The sequence below is a fragment of the Ips typographus genome, unplaced genomic scaffold (genome assembly GCF_016097725.1).
Source record: "Ips typographus isolate SLU unplaced genomic scaffold, UJ_Ityp_2.0 IpsContig76, whole genome shotgun sequence".
Lineage (NCBI taxonomy): Eukaryota > Metazoa > Arthropoda > Insecta > Coleoptera > Curculionidae > Ips > Ips typographus.
The window spans coordinates 157,860-177,700 of record NW_028098579.1 but is presented as its reverse complement, the minus strand read 5'-3'; the positions used below and the strand labels follow the sequence as shown (position 1 = coordinate 177,700).

At 33.5% G+C, this 19,841-nt stretch overlaps 2 protein-coding genes and 1 long non-coding RNA gene across 13 annotated transcripts in view; 1 reads left to right on the top strand and 2 right to left on the bottom strand.

The window, feature by feature from the left end:
- The window catches only part of LOC145739884 (putative pre-mRNA-splicing factor ATP-dependent RNA helicase mog-4), a 66,630-nt gene extending 61,071 nt beyond the window's left edge, over positions 1-5,559 (bottom strand). For 2 of the 3 annotated variants that reach the window (XM_081995223.1, XM_081995224.1), the window contains exons 1-2: positions 5,435-5,554; positions 4,973-5,347 (exon numbers count right to left, since the gene is read on the bottom strand). In XM_081995223.1, coding sequence (XP_081851349.1) covers positions 4,973-5,319 — 347 coding nt within the window. In that variant the 5' untranslated portion in view covers positions 5,320-5,347; positions 5,435-5,554. Of the gene's footprint in view, positions 1-4,972; positions 5,348-5,434 lie in introns of all 3 variants that reach the window. The other variant, XR_014181261.1, reaches the window with a different exon arrangement.
- The window catches only part of LOC145739889 (uncharacterized), a 27,880-nt gene extending 12,767 nt beyond the window's left edge, over positions 1-15,113 (top strand). The window contains exon 2 of the long non-coding RNA XR_014181262.1: positions 14,975-15,113. This is a non-coding gene — a long non-coding RNA (uncharacterized LOC145739889). The remainder of the gene's footprint in view (positions 1-14,974) is intronic.
- LOC145739886 (pre-mRNA-splicing factor ATP-dependent RNA helicase DHX16-like) overlaps positions 13,591-19,841 on the bottom strand; it is a 21,579-nt gene continuing 15,328 nt past the window's right edge. For 4 of the 9 annotated variants that reach the window (XM_081995227.1, XM_081995229.1, XM_081995225.1 and 1 more), the window contains exons 4-9: positions 16,681-16,891; positions 15,535-15,555; positions 14,383-14,632; positions 14,026-14,330; positions 13,868-13,943; positions 13,591-13,804 (exon numbers count right to left, since the gene is read on the bottom strand). In XM_081995227.1, the coding sequence (XP_081851353.1) occupies positions 14,244-14,330; positions 14,383-14,632; positions 15,535-15,555; positions 16,681-16,891 (569 nt within the window). In that variant the 3' untranslated portion in view covers positions 13,591-13,804; positions 13,868-13,943; positions 14,026-14,243. Of the gene's footprint in view, positions 13,805-13,867; positions 13,944-14,025; positions 14,346-14,376; positions 14,633-15,452; positions 15,556-16,680; positions 16,892-19,841 lie in introns of those variants that run through there. The other 5 variants (XM_081995230.1, XM_081995231.1, XM_081995233.1 and 2 more) reach the window with 5 other exon arrangements.

Genomic DNA, 19,841 nt, shown 5'->3' with positions numbered 1-19,841 from the left:
TTGAATAAAATAATCAATAATAAAGTGGCAAAAAATAAAAAAGAGATTTGACTATCGGTTTTTTTCAAATATCTCCAAATAAAACAAATTTTCCTGTTAACAAATTATTTAGCAATAAAATTATCAATTTTGCCTCCATTTAACTAAAGCTCTATCTACTATAGTTTCTGATATAGCATTGCTAATGCATCAAATTTGTAACACCATCTAGGGCAAATCCATAAAAAAAATAAATGGAGCTCTACTTTTAATGCTTGTTCTAAGGTAAAAAACAGATATCTAACCGAGCGTAAGCCGCTATGGCATTATGGTGTATAAACTCTAGGAATTAGTGGGCATTACTTGGCAATTGGCTGCATTACTAAGAATTTGTAGAAAATTGTGGGGATTGCCGGATAATTAGTGAGCATTGCTGGGTAATTAGTAGGCATTACTGGGCATTTAATTAGTAGGTATTTTAAAAATTATTAAAAGTACTGGGAATGTCTAAATTATACAGGGTGTCTACCGGATACTACCGCGGTCGATATTTCGAAAACTACAATCTATAATTTTTTGAAAATTTCAGGGTTTAGTATCTGGGTACTTCAAATCTAAAATATTTTCACTTTCGAGGTACATCCGGACCTTCAACTTCGCTATTTTAAATGGACCACACTGTATATTATCATATTTTTCGATTCTCTTAACGGTTTCAAGTGAGAAAGAAAAGAATCTAAAAATATAATAATATACAGGGTGGTCCATTTAAAATAGTGGAGTTGGTACCAACTTCGGGTACCTACATTGGTACCCCGAAAGTGAATATATTTTAGATGTGGAGGCTCCAACCTAAATATTAAACCCTAAAATTTTCAAACATTTATCTATTGTAGTTTTCGAAATATTGTCGGTAGGATACCCAGTATTATAAAAAAAATTGTCACTAAATAATTGTTTCTAAACATCTACCATTCAAATTTAAACATAAATAAATTACCTAAAGAATTGAAGTATTGTAATTGCAATGATATCCGTTATAAGCGCGAGGAAGAATTATAAATTTTGTACTTTTCTTTTAAAAATGTTGACGCTGTCTAGCGGCAGAACTGTACCACTAACCAATTAAAATACGTCAATAGAAAGCTCATTTTTCATTGGCTATCGATTGACGCATAAAACTCTACTAAAAATAACGCAATTAAGGAAGAAATTTGCCTGAAACACCTCCTCTATCCTAATGCGTTTTACGTTATGTTGGCCACTTAGTTCAAGCAAAAATCGACACTAATTATTTTATTTCTATAGTTTTGCTACGGCCCTAGATTTGACAATCACTACGCTAGGTTTATGTCAAATATTAAGACCCTGTATCTCCATAACAAGACATCATTGGACCATGGTTTATATAGAAACACCCTGCATAATCCATATTTTAAGTAACTTGACAATACATAGTTTTAATTAAAAATAAAGAAATATGTGTGCAACAATTTAATGAAAAGTAGATATCAACTGCTGCTTATTTTAAATGGGACGCCCTGTATATTATTGCATTTTTTGATTCTACATCAAATTCTAGACATATTTTCTGTATTAATGTCATATACCTAACTGCACCTGTTTCTAAGATATTTACCAATTTATGTGAAATTTTATATGTATTCGCAGAGTCCAAACGATTTTCATTTACACATATCATACACTCATACAGGGATACATTTTTTTGGCTTTTGTCTTTTGTTGTGTTAAACAAGGTTTGTTCTAAGAATGGAGACAGAAATATTTCAAAATGTATAATACAAGGTACACATAAGTACACATCAAATTGAACACTCCTTATTCTTATAACATAACTTCTGATTCTCAGTTAAAAAGTTTGCTAAGTTTGTATTTCGCCACTAATTTAAAAAATTCTTTCTTTAAATTGATACATTGAACCACCCTGTCAACCCCACAACTCAAAATTACTGTTATTGAAAGTTAAAGTAGCAGCTATCAAATTCAGTTATTACTGTCTTTATTGTCAAATAACTCGTTTATTTGCAACACTTTGTAATTAATTTTATATGTCAATGAATAGAAAATAATGTGTTGATAGCTTGCTTTGATTGGTTGTTGATTGAAAGATTTTTTTTTAATCGGGCTAGTACGGCCCTAGACTTGACAATCACTGAGCTAGGTTTGTGCCAAATATCAGGGCCGTACCTGCCCGTTTGTGGTAACAGTCAAGGAAAACATTTAGTTAGCTTTGGAGCCCTCTGACAACCAAACAAAGGAAGCTATCAACACATTATTTTCTATCCATTGACATATAAGTGTTGCAAATTAACACCATTTTTCCTTGGGATGTTTTTCCATAAAATGCAAATCAGTTCTGATTTTCCTATTCAATTTAACACAGAAAAGATATCTAGTAACTTTTTGATAGGTCATCTCGTTTTCAAATAAAAAATAAAAAATCCTGCAAAAGTGCCTTTACAATTAATACTAAATCTTCGACTTTCATCTCTATTCAATTTTCAAAATTTGATTTACCTATTCAATTTTTTATTGAAAAAATAGCAAGATACTGCTTGTTCCTATTGAATAAAGAATATAATTTTTGAAAAAACTAAATAAATAAAAATTTTAATATTGAATAATAAACAGTCAACGATTTCGTATTGATTTTATGGGTACATTTTCATGGTTTTTAATTTTTTATTGGAAAACAGAAAGGTGTACCGAAAAGTTACTAGAGAGCTTTTCTGTTCTAATTTAATGGGAGATTCAAAACTGATTTGGGTTTTATCGAAAAACAGTAGCGTACATATTTAAAATTATTCAGTGATTGTCAAATCTAGGGTATCGCACGATTAAAAAAAATCTCTCAAAGAAATTTGTGGTAACAGTCAAGGAAAACATTTAGTTAACTTTGGAGCCCTCTGACAACCCCAAAAAGTAAGCTATCAACACATTATTTTCTATCCATTGACATATAAAATTCTTTACAAAGTGTTGCAAATTAACGAGTTATTTGACAATAAAGACAGTAATGACTGAATTTGATAGCTACTACTTTAACTTTTAATAACAGTAATTTTGAGTTTTGAAAGTTGTGGGGTTGACAGGGTGGTTCAATGTATCAGTTTAAAGAAAGAATTTTTTAAATTAGTGGCGAAATACGAACTTACCGAAACTTTTTAACAGAGAATCAGACAAAGTTATGTTATAAGAATAAGGAGTGTCCAATTTGAAAAACTAGACTTTACATCCGTTTTGAGAACTGATTTGTTGAGCCCATTTTTTGTGTACCCTTTATTATAAATTTTGACATTTTTCTGTCCCCATTCTTAGAACAAACCTTGTTTAACACAACAAAAGACAAAAGCCAAAAAAATGTATCCTGATATGTGTAAATCGAAATCGTTTGGACACTGAGAATACAGGGTGTTACAAATTCGATGCCTTAGCATTGCTATCTAAGAAACTATAATTGATAGAGCGTTAGTTAAATGGAGGCAAAGTTGCGCATTTTAATGCTAAATAATTTGGTAAAAAAAATCAAATTTTTTTTATTACATGACAAAAACCGAAAAAGTCAAATTTCTACTTTATTTTTTTACCACTTTATTATTGATTGTTTTGGAAAATCAATGGCACCTTTTGGAGGCACATTTTTAAGTTCTTGAAAAAAATAGTTTTAGTTTTCAGCTCCGACGTTTCGTTTTTTAGATACCATCATCAACTCAATTTTTCAAATACGTACCTAAACTTTTTATTTTTTTAGTAGCTACAGACATTCTGAAACTAATGATGTGTCACACTTGTCAAAAAAATATACCTAATGTTTTATGTGCTTGGTACTTTTTTTTTAAATAAATTAAGCAGTTGAAATTGATATGTTGTAATAATGAGTAGATAATTTAGTTGGATATAATTGAATAATTAGGTTCATTGCTCCTTTGAAAAAGAGAGAGTTTCTTATGGTACTTTTTGTTAAAAAATGTTTTTGGTTAATTATTTATTTTTCAGATACTTACATGTTTGAATTCGAGATTGAGTTTTGATGAAACAGCTTGAATTTTTTTTTCAGTGTTAAAAAGAGCAAAACCTAATTATTAAATCTATCAAAATAAATTATCTACTCATTATGACAACATATGAATTCCAATTGAATATTTAAAAAAAAAACGAGTTCCTAAGAACACTAGGTATAATGTTTTGACAAGTATGGCACATCATCAGTTTCGGAAGGTCTGTAGCTACTAATAAACAAAATAAAAAGTCCAGGTCCGCATTTGAAAATTTGAAGTTGATGATGATATCTAAAAAACAGAATGACCTGGCTGAAAACTAAAACTATTTTCCAGCATTCAAAGTGCCTTCAAAAGGTTCCATTGATTTTCCAAAATAATCAATAACAAAGTGGTAAAAAACAAAAATTAAAATTTTACTTTTGCGGTTTTTGTCAAATATTAATTCTGTAGGTAATAAAAATTGTTTGAATTTTTCTTTAACAAATTATTTAGCAATAAAATGCGCAACTTTGCCTCCATTTAACTAAAGCTCTATCAACTATAGTTTCTGAGATAGCAATGCTAATGCCTCGACTTGGTAACACCCTGTATAGCAAACTCTTGAGCAATCTAGAGTTTTTTTTTTACTTTTAATCAAACCCTAACCCTCTCATAAAATAACCCACCCTAACCCCCCTAATCAAACCCTGATGCATTTATCCTGAAACACCCTGTATAATCTAGGGCAAATCCATTAAAAAAATGGTGTTAGAACAGTATAAACCAAGGTATAAACTATAAACAATAGTTATTTATGCAACAAGTGCAAAAAGTACATTTTTTTGCAAGTGAAAGTTGTTATACAAGACCATAGATGGAGTTTAACAACACATAAGTAGTAGTAAAAAAGGACTTTTTGCACTAAAAATTATTAATAAAAGTGTACCTACTTTTTTGCAGAATTTTATAAAAATAAATAAATAGATACTCACACTTCTTCTTCAAATAAATATTCATCATCTTGAATATCAGCTTCTAATTCAACCAGTTTGTCCTCTTTGCGTTTTTCCAAATACTTTCTTCTCGACTCAACCCTAAGTTTTGGAATAATTTTGTCGCGTTCTGCATGTTCCAATTGAAGTCTTTTTGCCGCCTCCTCATACGCTTTTTTCTCAGAGGCATGCACAATATTTCTCGTTTTAGCTTCATCCTTCTTCTTCAATCTCTCGGCAAATTCATCTCGTTCCTGCAAATCCTTTCTTCGAGCTTCCTCTTCACTATCCATGCTCGAGTCAGAATCAGACTCATATCTTCGGCGAGACTTCTTAGGTTTGCTCATTTTTGGTCAAACTTGAATTAATTGAATCCTAAAAACTTATTAACAATGACCAGGACTACTAGTAATAAAACCAGCACACTAGAGAATGCAGTTTTGCATCTATTTATTTTGTTACCTATTATTGAAACTATACTGGCTTTTTTTACAATTACAATCAGTCAATGTACGAATCTCACATCATCTTATACAAGAAGAAAGTTTACAATTTGAAATGCTAAGGTGCTGTTAACACCAAAACAAATTAAAATTAACATTTGTTTTTGTTAGGTTATGTATGTTGATGTTTTTTCTACTCCGCTTCTTTCTTTAAACAGTGGAACACTTAAATCACCGCCCTCTGTAAAAGAAAGCCTAGAATGTCACTTTTCATGGAGGCGTTAGCGGTTTTCGTTTTGTACACAAATCTATGCAGATGCAGTAGAAAATATGTTTTTTTTATTTTTTTCGTGTAGTTGATTAGAAGTTGTGAGTGAAAAATCAAACAACGCTTCATTCCTGATCCAGATATGTATAGATATGGCTTTTTATACCCAAGTCCAGCCAAAGCAAGTTTGGTTAGAACCTTTGTCCTGGAAAGTACAACAAACTAATGTGAAAACTGCTGAATCAAAGAAAACTTGGAAATCCTTGAAGCTAGGTAAGGAAAACTGGTAAATGGGTTTTATATTATTACCAAGACCTTTCTTTTAAAATGTAAATGTGCCAATGGAACTTCTAAAAGCTGTCCTGTTTCTTCAGAGTAAACCTTTGTTGCTCTCAAAATGCAGGCGGCCTCAAAATGTAACTCACATACCTATGTATGTAAGAGGCAATAAGTTTACTGAATGAGAAAGCATATTGTACTTACCCACTCAGTATTGTGTTGGAGTAAAATCATTCCAGTTCAAAGCTTTCAACCACTGTTGGGTTGGAGCAGGGTCTTTTGGAAAGTAAAAGACTGACACTTTTGGGCCTGTCACCAAATTGCTTTTACAATTTGGCAAACAACAAGTGGACGGCATATTGTAGAGGCAATAGAATTTAAGTTAAAAAACCAACAACAAATTATAGAACAATGAAGGAACAATAACAATAGTGATAACACAATAAAATGAACACAAGCTACACTTTCACTAGAACAATAAACATATAAACAACAATATATAATAGCAAACAAAAATTACTTGGCAAGTAATCCCAAGTCTTGACTTTAAACCTTAAAAATTAATTTAATCATCGAAAAACTCAATTTCCACAATACAAACAAATGCAAACTGTCAACCACTATTTCGGCCATATTGGAATTTTTGACATGCACCTTCTTGGCTTTCTTGTACAGAGGGCGGTGCTCAAATACATTAGAGGTAATATACTTTTTCTACAAACATTCAATAATGATGCATTTTTGGCTCCTAAATCTCAACGAAAAGTTAGCCTTTACTGAGGAGTTTACTTTATCGCGCGTTGCCAAGGGTAGCGAGCGATAAAAATTGTTTCGCTTGCTGTCCAGAGCAACGGCCACAATGCATGCCATTATTGGAAATGTCAGTGTCACCAGTTTGATGTCAGTGTATAGTTTTGACCCTGTTTTTGAGTAACTACGCAGTAAGTTTAGTTGTATTAGATATTTAGCGATGTTTGTAGAAAAAATGTTGTATGTATTACGCGCACATTGTGACTTTTATGCTCTCGAATGATTGCTGCGCTCCACTTTCTGTCGCGCAGCAATCAATCATTTTTGCGCTTAATACATAAATAACTATAACTGTTACTTTTTTTCGAAAGAGGTGGCGGATAAAAAATATTGGTCAAAATTTTGGAGTGCGCATGAGCCGCGGCTATGTTGTCGTATCTTTAAAATTTTTCTGACATGTAATGTTGTCCAGCACGTAACAACCTTAATAGATTTTATTATTAATTAAATATTTTTTGCAATTTTTTAAGTTTTGTAATACAAAGGATAATTAAAAACGTGGCCTCTAGTAAGCTGTGAATTTGGAGAGTGATTCAATTATCGATATTGCGCAAGCGCAGTTTACCTCGAATTCTAGTGTGCTGTGCATCACGTGCTACGGTGCCTACCAATGAAATTAAATTTTATATTATGTCAAAACAATATTTTTCAACTGTGTTGTCAATAGTTGCGTTTATTCCCTATTTTCCTACAATATTGTGGTTCAATTCTAACTTAAAGGTTACAGGATTAATATTTTTAACAATGGTTTAGTATACATCATACTTTATATTAGAAAACTTCAAAAATTACAGACAAGAATAAATTTAAAGTGCCCAAAAACTTTAGTTTTTGTGACTCGCACCGAGTTTATGCAAGAAAACGGTTCCACTGCAATCGCCGAACAATCACATTGCCCTGTTTCGAGGTGAGTGTTGCTTCTAAATGTAGGACAATACCAACAGTTCAGATTGTTCATTTTACTTGTGATTTGCACCGAATTTCTGTAAACACCGGGTCTACTGCAATCACTAAGCCTCGTTTATTATATAAATTATTATTATTATTATTATATAAATTTATATCTCATTATTCAAGTACATGAACTCTAGTCTTTCAACCATACTAGAGGAGGATTCCCTTGTTACCTCTGAAAACTCACCAAATTTTGCAAGAATGCTCTGGACTTTTTAGGTAATAAACTTTCGTTAGCTTTTGCTGCATTTTCTTTTATATTTTCAAAAATTTCGTTCAGCTTTTGCCATTTTCACTGACTGACAGAGTCACAACATTCAGATAAAATAAACAGTAAACAACACACCGGTAAAGGTATACCTTACTTTTCAATGCCAGAAACAGTAAATAATTGCTGAATTAGGTGAAACATAAAACATTGTATGCACCTCAAGTGTTAGGGAGAGAATAATGTTCATCAGGCCAAAACCTGTCCCTCGGGCCATATGCCCTCTGGCTATTTCGGCCTTCAGGACATTATGTTCTCTCTAACGCCCTTGGTACATAAATAGCTATCATATTTATACAGGGTGATTCCAAAGTTGGTGCTTTCCTTTCACCTGCGAATAGGGCTTCAAAAAATAAAGTTTTTTTTCGTTTGACGCTTTTTCGAAATATGAACAATAACGAAGATACAGGGTGTCAAAGTTTTACTGAAAAAAATAAAAATTTAATGATTTTGGCCAAACCACTTGAAGTAATTAAACAAAATTTTGTAGGTGTCAGTAGCTACGTGGAAAGCAAATTTTCCAAGAAACATCAATTTTCTTGCGTTTACCAGTGGCGCTCGTATAATTTTTTTAAAATATTTTCGAAAAAACATATTACCCTACTGGTTTTTTTTCAACATCAAATTTATTATTGAATTCCTTGTTCAATTCTAAAAATAAAACCCCTATTATTATTTTTTGCTACGGCGCACTGTTTCCCAGTAAAAAAAATAAAAACCGTCTTAATGCGTGAGTTAACTAGTCAAAAGCCGAGATTGCTTTTTTAAAAAATTATTTAATTACTAAAAATTACAAATAAGTGTATCTTACAACTAACTTCAACTGACTAACTCTAACCAAACTGGAAGCGCAACTATCTAGGAGAAAACAACAAGCTAAGCATTTATAAATGTATACTAAGCACTTAGAAATATATAGTCGGCACTTTAGGGTGACTTAACTCGTGCCTAAAATTAAATGCTGTTTTAATTTAAAGTGTCAAATTATTAAAACTTAGTTCAAAGGCGGCTGAAATCTTTTGTTTTTGTTTCTGTCTGTTGATAAGGAATAACCTGTAGTTAGTTAAAATTAAATTTAAGTTATTTTTTATTTTGTTTTTTTTTTCAGTAAAACTTTGACACATCCTGTATCTTCGTTATTGTTCATATTTCGAAAAAGCGTCAAACGAAAAAAAAACTTATTTTGTGAAGCCCTATTTGCAGGTGAAAGGAAAGCACCAACTTTGGAAGCACCCTGTATAAATCAAAGTGACAGTACATGACAACGTTTTCAATTAGACTGGATGATAAAATCCACAACGTGCTTTTTTTGTTAAAATTGTTCAATTCAAATGATTGATATGCGAGAAACAAAGATGTAAAAAAATGACGTCATTCTCAAACGGTAAAATTTCAACTATAATAGCTTTTGACTCGAAATTGGCACATTTCAACCACACGTGTCGGATATTGCTAGGCGAGCTTTCCATTATGGATGCCCTTTCCATTTTTCCTTTACAAATCAGTGATTTTCAGCATTCAGCGTCATCTATACGTGGCTGCTCGAACTTGTACATCAACCACTGGTTTGAAGATAGTACCTAGAAAGGCAATGCTATGCCCTTTCCATTTTTTCCTGTACAATTCAGTGATTTGCAGTGTTGAGCGCCATCTATACGTGGCTGCTCGAACTTGTACAGTCAACCACTGAATTGAAAAGAGTACCTAGAAAGGCAATGCTATGCCCTTTCCATTTTTTCCTTTACATATCAGTGATTTTCAGTGTTCAGCGCCATCTATACGTGGCTGCTTGAACTTGTACAATCAACCACTGAATTGAAGAGAGTACCTAGAAAGGCAATGCTCTGCTCTTTCCATTTTTCCTTTACAAATCAGTGATTTTCAATGTTCAGCGCCATCTATACGTGGCTGATTGAACTTGTACAATCAACCACTGAATTGAGGAGAGTACCTAGAAAGGCAATGCTATGCCCTTTCCATTTTTCCTGTACAACTCAGTGGTTTTGTGGCGGTCGCTATGCCTTTCCCTGACCACCTGGAGCCAACCTTGTCCACCGGTAGTTCCACGGCATCACAGACTTTAATTCAGTGACGTATTCAGCAACCGTTTGGCAATTGTTATTGTTGACTGTCACTTAGAGACTTGAGCGTTTAGCAATAAGCCGCAAAGCTCTAATTACACTTCGTTTCCGTTTATACGTTTATTTAATTAAAGGTATTGTTGCATTTCTGCCTCCTTTTATTTGTGTACATTAATACCCACAAATTGGTGACTCCGACGTGATTGTGGAGGCATTAGGATCAACTGAGGAGCGACATACTGTGAAGACACCAGGAAGTCTACTCCCAGGATTAAAAAAATGAACGGAGACGGCCCAATCAATGGCCCTGTATTCGCCGCCAGTAACATCAAAATCCCGCCATTTTGGAGAGACGAACTAGATATCTGGTTTCTTCAGATAGAGGCTTCGTTCTCAATCGCAAAGATTACCAAGGATGAAATTAAGTACCATTTTTTAATTGCTAACCTAGATACCAGTGTTCTTCCTTTCATAGCGGACATTTTGCGAAATCCACCTAACACTCACAAGTACGAGGCCGTTAAAAATAGAATTCTAGCTTCATTTGGACAATCTAACGAAGTCAAAATTCGACGGCTGCTCAAAGGTCAACTTTTGGGGGATCAGAAACCATCGCACTTTTTGCAGCATTTGAAGAACTTAGCTGGTAACGTCTGTTCTAATGATAAAACTGGACAGGACAGTCTAAACGACGGATGTCGATAATTAGCATGCGTTTTTAGTTCTTTTCAACCCCTCAGACGGTGAAGCATTCTATGAGATGTCTTTAAAATTGTCCAGGGACATCCCTTACATCGATTTAGCACTGTCAAGTTGTGGCACTCGGACTTAGAAAGTGTCCAGGACAGTCTAAACGACGGATGTCAATAATTAGCATGCGTTTTTAGTTCTTTTCAACCAGGACAATCAAAAAAGACATATTTATATTGACTGTGTTTTTAATAACAAATGAAAATTTTAATTAAGGATTTTGTAATGTTTAAATTGTTACTTTAATTTATTTAATATATGTTGGGTTCCTTCGGTTTTTAATGATTTTCTTTATTCGGGAAATATTCCCCAAAATTACATTCGTGCTTAAAAATTCCGTGATAATTCTACGTTCAAACTTGTTATCTTTGCAAACCGCATTCGGTCATTTTCTTATTTTTTTCTAAATGAGCCCTCCACCTTCGGTGTCGTGCTCTTTCGCCAAAAAAATATGAAAATAAACTCATGCAGTTAAGAGATAACAAGTTTTCATGCAAAATTATCGGTAATTTTTATGCACTTGTGCAATTACCCCCGATAATCTGCAGGTTATTGAGGAATAGGGTTAAGTTTCCTTCTAATGCTGATCAAAGAAACACCATTAAGGACAGGTAAGAGTTTCATTAATTTGCAGTTATTAACAGATGCATAAATAGTAAATTTTTATTTTGTTTAGGTTTCTTAGAGAGCATGGTATGGCTGAAATACTGGGCATTGTGGATGCTACCCATGTAGCAATTACTAAGCCACATGAAAATGAACATGTATTTGGTAATCGAAAAGGCTATCATAGCCTTAATTGTCAACTGGTTAGTACAGGGTGATTGATTGAATTTTGACCAACCCCTTACCTTTCTTAATTTTGATTTTAGCAAAAAACGTTAAATACAAAACCAGTAGATATTTAGGTCTACTTTATTCTTAGATAAACAGTTATTATACAGGGTGTCCCAAATTTGAGTAATAAACCAAACTTATGTTTTTTTAAATACGATGACCAACTTTTTATCCGATATTTGAATTCTACGTCAAATTCTAGGCCTAATTGATGTAAAATGTCTGTATCGATATTCAACTGTTTCCGCAGCAGCGTCCTTGATTGGTTGAATTTTGACCACCTCCTTAACTTCTTTAATTTTGATTTTAGCAAAAAAAGTTAAATACAAAACTAGAAGATATTTAGGTCTACTTTATTCTTAGATAAACAGTTATTTATTATACAGGGTGTCCCAAATTTTAGTAACGAACCAAATTTATGTTTTTTTAAACACAATGACCAACTTTTTATCCGATATGTGCATTCTACGTCAAATTTTAGGAATTGATGTAAAATGTCTGTATCGATATTCAACTGTTTCCGCAGCATCTGTTACTTTAACAATGTTTCCTCGACTATGTGATTAAAGTTTAATTTAGTTACTCAAATTTGGGGCAGCGTGTATAATAACTGTTTATATAAGAGTAAAAGTAGACCCAAATATCTATAACTGTTGCTACAACTAGTTTTTTTACTAATTAAAATACGGAAGTTAAGGGGGTGTTTAAAATTCAATCAATCAAGGACTCTGCTGCGAAAACATTTGAATATCGATACAGACATTTTACAACAATTAGGCCTAGAATTTGACGTAGAATTAAAATATAGATTAAAAAGTTGGTCATTGTATTTAAAAAAAACATGTTTGGTTTGCTACTTAAATTTGGGACACCCTGTATAATAACTCTTTATCTAAGAGTAAAGTAGACCTAAATATCTACTAGTTTTGTATTTAACGTTTTTTGCTAAAATCAAAATTAAAGAAGTTAAGGGGGTGGTCAAAATTCAATCAATCAAGGACGCTGCTGCGGAAACAGTTGAATATCGATATAGACATTTTACATCAATTAAGCCTAGAATTTGACGTAGAATTCAAATATCGGATAAAAAGTTGGTCATTCTATTTAAAAAAACATAAGTTTGGTTTGTTACTCAAATTTGGGACACCCTGTATAATAACTGTTTATCTAAAAATAAAGTAGACCTAAATATCTTGTAGTTTTGTATTTAACGTTTTTTGCTAAAATCAAAATTATGGAAGTTAAGGGGGTGATCAAAATTCAATCAATCACCCTGTACATACCAGGTATAGATTTAATATTAACTTTTTAGAATCTTTTGATGATTTATAGATTTGTGATTCAGAATTAAAGATTTTAAATATAGTAGCAAGGTGGCCTGGTCATGATGCTTTTATTTGGAGAAACAGTATAGTGGCTCAAATTATGCGTGGAAATTTTGACAATAGCAAAATCATGGGTATGAATACATACATGCAACAGTAAAAATGTAGGATTGTTAATAATTATTGGTGATTATTTTCTGGGGATACAGGAACATAGGTTTAATGAGACATTTAAACGGTGTAGAAGTACTGTTGAAAGATGTATAGGGCTTTTAAACGGCAGATTTAGATGTTTGTTAAAAGATAGAGTACTTCACTACTCACCTCAAAAGGCTGCAAGAGTTATAATGGCATGATGTGTTCTGCACAACATTGCTATTCACTGTAGAGTGGAAAATCCACAACCACGATGAGACGAAATAGATGTGAGGCAAGGACCCATTCTTCCTCAAGGTGCAGCCGCAGTTCCAGATAATGTTTTGAGGCAATTAGGCCAGCAAACACGTAGAGAATATATTGAAAGATATTTTGCATACATTTTGATTTTAAAAATATACCTATTTCTATTCTATTTGGTAAAAACATGTTAAATAAATACCCTGATTTAGAAATAGCTAATTACTTTTATTTTTTAACACATCAATGAGTTTCCTTAAAAGATTATTAGTATCCCAATGTATTTCATTTTGGGTATCCAGCCTGTTGAGAAGAACACCTTCTATATTAGTATTCAGTCAGGCATCTTTCAGACAGGCCAGCAAATGTTTGGAATGCCTGCTGGCTTGTGGTTGTTTTCCGTTTTCGCCCCCTTGCTTTGCTATAAATTAACAGCAAATAGTATAGTTGTGTTTAATTGGTGTTACACACTTTATACACTTACGAGTAGGAGTGGTTGAATCTTCATTGGAAGTTTCATCGTAGGAACCCGGCGTATGTGGTTCTGACATTACATCATCCTAAATCAAAACAGAAATATAAGAAAGGCATAAAACTTTGTTTCATAAAAATAAGATAAAAAAACTTATTTTCTATACTTACTTGGCTTATAACATCTTCTCCTCATGAAGAATCAACCCTTGATAGTGGCTGGCTGATGAAGGCCCAGCAATTACTTCATATGAAGTACTGCTTTCTAATGAAGGGCCTGCTACTTGTTTAGTCAAGGCTGTACTGGTAATTCTTCACTGTCTAAAGCCAGGCCAGCAGTGACTTCCAGCCCATGGACAGCTTCTTGGGTGAAAAAGGCAACCATCTCTTCAAAATCTGTCCACCGTTGGCTGCTTTGGGGCCATCCTCCTGTTTCTTGTTGTACTCTTCACTTTATTTTTCAAGTCTATCCAGACCTAAATAAAATGTTACTTAAAACATATAAAAAATGAATACAATAACACTTACTCTTTGCCATTTGGCATTAGTTTTTTTAGACCCTCCAACAGAGTTTAACTCTGCAGTCAACGCTTCCCACAAAGCAGCCCTCATTTTTTTTTCATCAGGACCTAACCAATCAGAATTGTTACTATAATGTTTCATACTTTTGAAAAAAACGCTAAAAAAAACCAATATGGCGCCCATAAGAAAAAAGAAACTTGATGATGTCTGCCGAAAAACGAAACGCTGTGTGGCAAATTTGAATCCATTATCATAGCTGGAAAAAAGTGGCAATGAAAAGATGGTTTTAGTTTTGAGATATCTCTTCAAATAAGGTTAGAAATAAATAAAAACAAATAATCAAATTTTCAGTTTTTTTCGGATATCTTCGGAAGTACTCGGAAAATCGAAATTTTCAAAACTGCATTTGGTTGAGCTTTAAATTGCGCAACTTTGACCCAATTTAAACTTTCTCGTATCTCTTATAGTTTCCGAAATCCCAATGGTGAGGGTCGAATTTGAACTACCCTGTATAAGTAAATAATCCTATCACTATTGTTTTTTTTTCCATTTGGTTAATTATTCTAATTTAAAAATGACTTTTTGGTACTTTTTTCAGTTGGCTCCAGAGCAACAGATCAGATCATTCACAATACTTGGATTGGACGTTGGAATTCATTTCAAATGATATTAAAGTTTGAAATGTTGCTAGCCATTTAATTAACAGCGTAGGTATTTTGTGTTTTCTTATTTTTTTAACCACTGAAGCTTTATAATATAAAATAAATTTAGAATTATTTGTAAAAGTATACGGGCTTCGTCTTTATTAAATCTTATCCAGTATATCCAGCACATCCATCTTATCCAGCAATAGCAATTTTTATTGTACATGCAATTTAATTGTGTGCATACACAATTTATTGTATATAATTGGTAACTGCACACAATCAAATTGCATGTGCAATCCAAATTGCGTGAAGGTCATACAGTTTTGAAAAGCCAAGCAATTTATTGGATCTTTTTTACCGACACTATCGTTAACGCAGATTCAATAAGCCGCCAAGCTAGTCGCCACTATCGAGTACTGCTAACCTCACTGTGACAACCACATATCATGGAATTAACATCTCTTCTTAGTTATTAGTTTCTCTATGGTTTAGACGTACCAAATGTAATTACCTTTTATTTTCAACGTAGATTCTGAAAATGAAATAAAATACTAGGTATAGTCAAATTTTTACCCTTTGAGAATGACGTCATGCAGCTGAAAAAACACGCATGTCTGGAATTAGATCACAAGTTTTAACCTAGAAATGCTTTGGAAAATTAGTGTGTTCAGAAGTCAAGTGATGATCAAGTGCCTTGAAAATCACATGATCATAATAGTTTCAGTTTAATCATCATTCATTCAGTGAATAGGTGTGCTTGCACTCACTTAAAGATCTCTTCTACTCCTAATAACATAATATATTATTAATGTTCATTGATTTTGTGTTGTGTTATTAATAAAGCGAAAATAGTAATTTGGCATACCAACATTACCAACTTCTTTGTTTTTCATAAAAGCGGTTATTTTGGTTTTACTGACCGACATTTTCTTAGAAATGTGAATACTTTAGTCACAATTTTCCGTGTCGAATAACGTGAATAACCCTGTATAATTTTAGCAAAAATATAGGTTTAGAGGAGGACTTTTGTATTTCTTATAAAATAAGTGGTAAAAAAACTCACTCTTGAATATCACTTGATAATCACACAAGCAGCTCACTTTTAAAAACAGTTTAAATCCTCCAATTCCCTAATGGCGCCAAATACATTTTGCACAATAACCACACATAACTCACTCTTGGAGATAAGTTTTAACCAAAAGTTTGTTATGACAAGAGTGACGGACAACAGCTGATTAATGACGTCATAATCAATCAGTAAATTGAATATTTTATTTAGTTTTTATTTGTAGTTGGGCTCATTTTTGAGTAAACGATGTGAATAAACTGTTTTACCGTTAAGATCCGTTTTCGAAGTAAGCAATTATTTTAATTTTATTGCATTGTATGCATTTCAGTGTGCTTTATGTGATACATGGAGTGATACTCCCATTATTTGTCAATACAAAAAAAAACACAGCACCAATAGCAACAATGTCGCATCTGTTATTCGATCAGCTATAATTGTGCATATTTTCAGAAAAAAAAAAAACCGAAAAACCGGTTTTGAGATATTGCAAGCGTTCTATAATTTTCTTACTCACTACATAAACTGTATAGGCTGTTTAAAACCTCAAATGTAGAACCACTTTAAATCACATTACCGTAAAAGACTTACCTATATGACTGTAAATCTGGATCTGATAAAAATTCTCTATGCAAGGTGCCGTCAGTCATGTATTTTATTATAGTTCGTTCAGACGTGCAATCCTCAAAACGAATAGCATATCCAACTTCGTTGCCTAGTTTAACGCCCATTTCTTGTGCTACACGCGCCGCTACTGACATGGCTGCCACTCTTCGTGGCTGAGTACAACCAACCTTCTTTCCTTTAAACAAAAATCACAAGTTTCAGAGACTAGTGGTTAGTTACCAATAGAACAAACAGTCAAATCAATATTTTTATGAAAACATTATAAATACAGATGTAGTAGATGTCAATAGAACTGTTTGAAGTCAGGTTTTGACAGATTGGACAAAGCGTTTACGACTGTTTTGCCGCGAGAGGGCGTTTTGCAAGGCAGTCATGAGCACACTAATTTATGTTTAACTAAGCCGGAAATACAGAGTGGTCCACTACAAACCGCTGCGATTCATTATGAAAAAACCTGTAATGACCATAATTTTTCAAAATTTGGTAGAGTTCTAAGGGGGCAACATTTTAGATGAAAATGTTTTCAAAACACACCCACTCCCGGTTATACAAGAAGTAGATACCAACTTGTTTACTTTAAATAAAACACTCCGTATATTTGTTTCTTTTTTAAGATTATACGACAAGTTCTAGACATACTTATGTTATACAGGGTTTTTCAATGAAAAGTAGCCACCCTGTATATCTTCCAAAATAATTTCTCTGTTAAAAAATGCTAAGACACGTCAACAAAGATTGCAAGGGGGACATCTTTTTACGTAGGATTTGAATTTCTGCCATCAGCCCCTTTGCCGCCATAGCCACCCCCACTAAGTTTTCAAATGGCACCATACCCTGTGTGGCATATTGTTGGAAAGTGTATTTCATAAGGAATTAATTGCACTATTTTATTTGTACTTTTGCTTTGAATTGAGACCAAAAAAAAATAAAAACATTTTTTTGTTATTTTGGTACACTACCGAATACCTGTTTTCCATTCCATGTTTTTGCCTCAGTCGGTAAACTTGTAAGTTCGCTTTGAAGGAACATTGTCAATATGGTTTACACGACTGCCGAAAGAATAGAAATTGTACGTTTTTATTTCAAACATAACGACTGTGCACGAGCTGCCGCGCGCGCTTTAAATGCAATCCATCCAGATAAATTAATTGGTCATCAGTATGTTTAAACTTGATGCAAAAATTCATGGAAACTGGTTCAGTGACAAACAAAAAACATCAACCTGAAAGACAAATTATTAATGAACCAATTGAAGTTGCTGTTTTGGGACACGTTGCAATGGATAATAATCAGTCTTTAAATCAAATTTCCCATGCATCGGGTGTTTCGACAAGCAGTGTATGGAGAATTTTAAAAAAACACAATTTTCATCCATACAAGGTAAAATTGGTTCAGGAATTAAACGAAGATGACTATGATAGAAGACTATAATTTTGTGAAATTATGTCTACTAATCTGACAAACAACGTGAACTTGTTGTACAATATTTGCTTCAGTGATGAGTGTATGTTTTTTTTGAATGGAGAAGTGAACAGGCATAACTGTAGGTATTGCTCAGACACGAATCCACATTGGTTTAGGGAAACCCATACCCAATATCCAGAAAAACTTAATGTTTGGGCAGGTATTTTAGGAGACCACATTGTTGGTCCGTTTTTTATTGACGGTAATTTGAATGGCGCTACTTATCTTGTGCTTCTTGACACCACTGTTGATCCGACCATAACAGAGCTACTAGAAAATGGTGAAAATTTATTTGAAAATCAACTAATTTTCCAACAAGACGGTGCACCTCCACACTATTCACTTCCCGTTCGAGAATATCTGAACAATCGATTTCCTGGAAGATGGATTGGTAGACGTGGTCCCATGGAATGGCCTGCGAGATCACCCGACCTCACTCCGTTGGACTTTTTTCTATGGGGGCATTTAAAATCTAAAGTCTATGCAACACAGCCGGCCAATATTGCAGACTTTAGGCAGAGAATAATACATGAATGCCGACAACTGACACCGCAAGTCCTCACAAATGTTCGCGAACTCTTCCAAAGTCGCTTGTATTATTGTATGGAAGTTAACGGAGGTTATTTTGAGCCATTAATTAAATGATAACCGCTATTTGCTATTATAAAATTTAATTTTTGTGGTTTTTTGTGTTAAACAAGTTTGGTACTCAGAATGAGTGCAGAAAAACGTAAAAAATAATGACACGAGATGGTCAAAAGTTGGCCTAAAAAAATGAATTTTATAAAGTGACGACAACTCTGACTGACGACAATGAGTTTTGTCATGAACAATAAGTGCAGTGTCGTCTGCGTATTGTAATATGTATGCTGTTTCGTCAATATGATTTTTGTCTTGCATGTTATGGTTGTATATGTCATAGCAGTACAGATTATAAAGTAAAGGTGAGAGAGGTGAACCTTGCGGTAGTCCCTGCTCAGGGCTGAAGGAACAGTAGAGTGTGTTGTCTATTCGAACGTGCAGTTGTCTGTCTTCCAGTAAGTTTCTGATAGTGTAAAGTAGGTATTTTGGTGTGTTAAGTCTATGTAGTTTGTAGAGTAGTCCCTTATGCCAACATGTTTGTATGTTGTTGGTTAAGATGAAAAGTGGGTGTAAACTGGTATGATGGTATATGTTGTCCGATTTGTTCTTGAAGTCTATTTTTAATAATAAGTTTAAGCAGTTTATTAAGTATTGGAAGTAGTGTGATGGGTCTGTAATTTTGTGTTTGTGTGTTGTCAAGTCCAGGTTTTGGAATGGGTATTATTATACCAGTTTTCCATGTATCCGGAATTGTGTTGGATTTAATGCAGTCGTTAAGTGAGTCTAGTATGAGTTTGTGGGTTTCAGGAGTTAAGCTTTTTAGTAGTTTGCTTTTCACTTTGTCTATGCCAGGTGCGGTGTTTTTTAAATGAGCAAGTGCTTCGTCATACTCGTTGTCGGAGATTAGTGGAATATCATAATCTATTCGGTCGTCAAAGTAGTTGTCGTACCAGTCATTCAGTAAAGCCCAGTTTTGGTCGTCAAAGTTGGGATTGTTAGACGTTTGAAAAGCCCTCTGAAAATGTCTAGCAAATGCATCCGCTTTGTCTTGGTCTGTGTGTTGTTCTGAGCCATTTTCA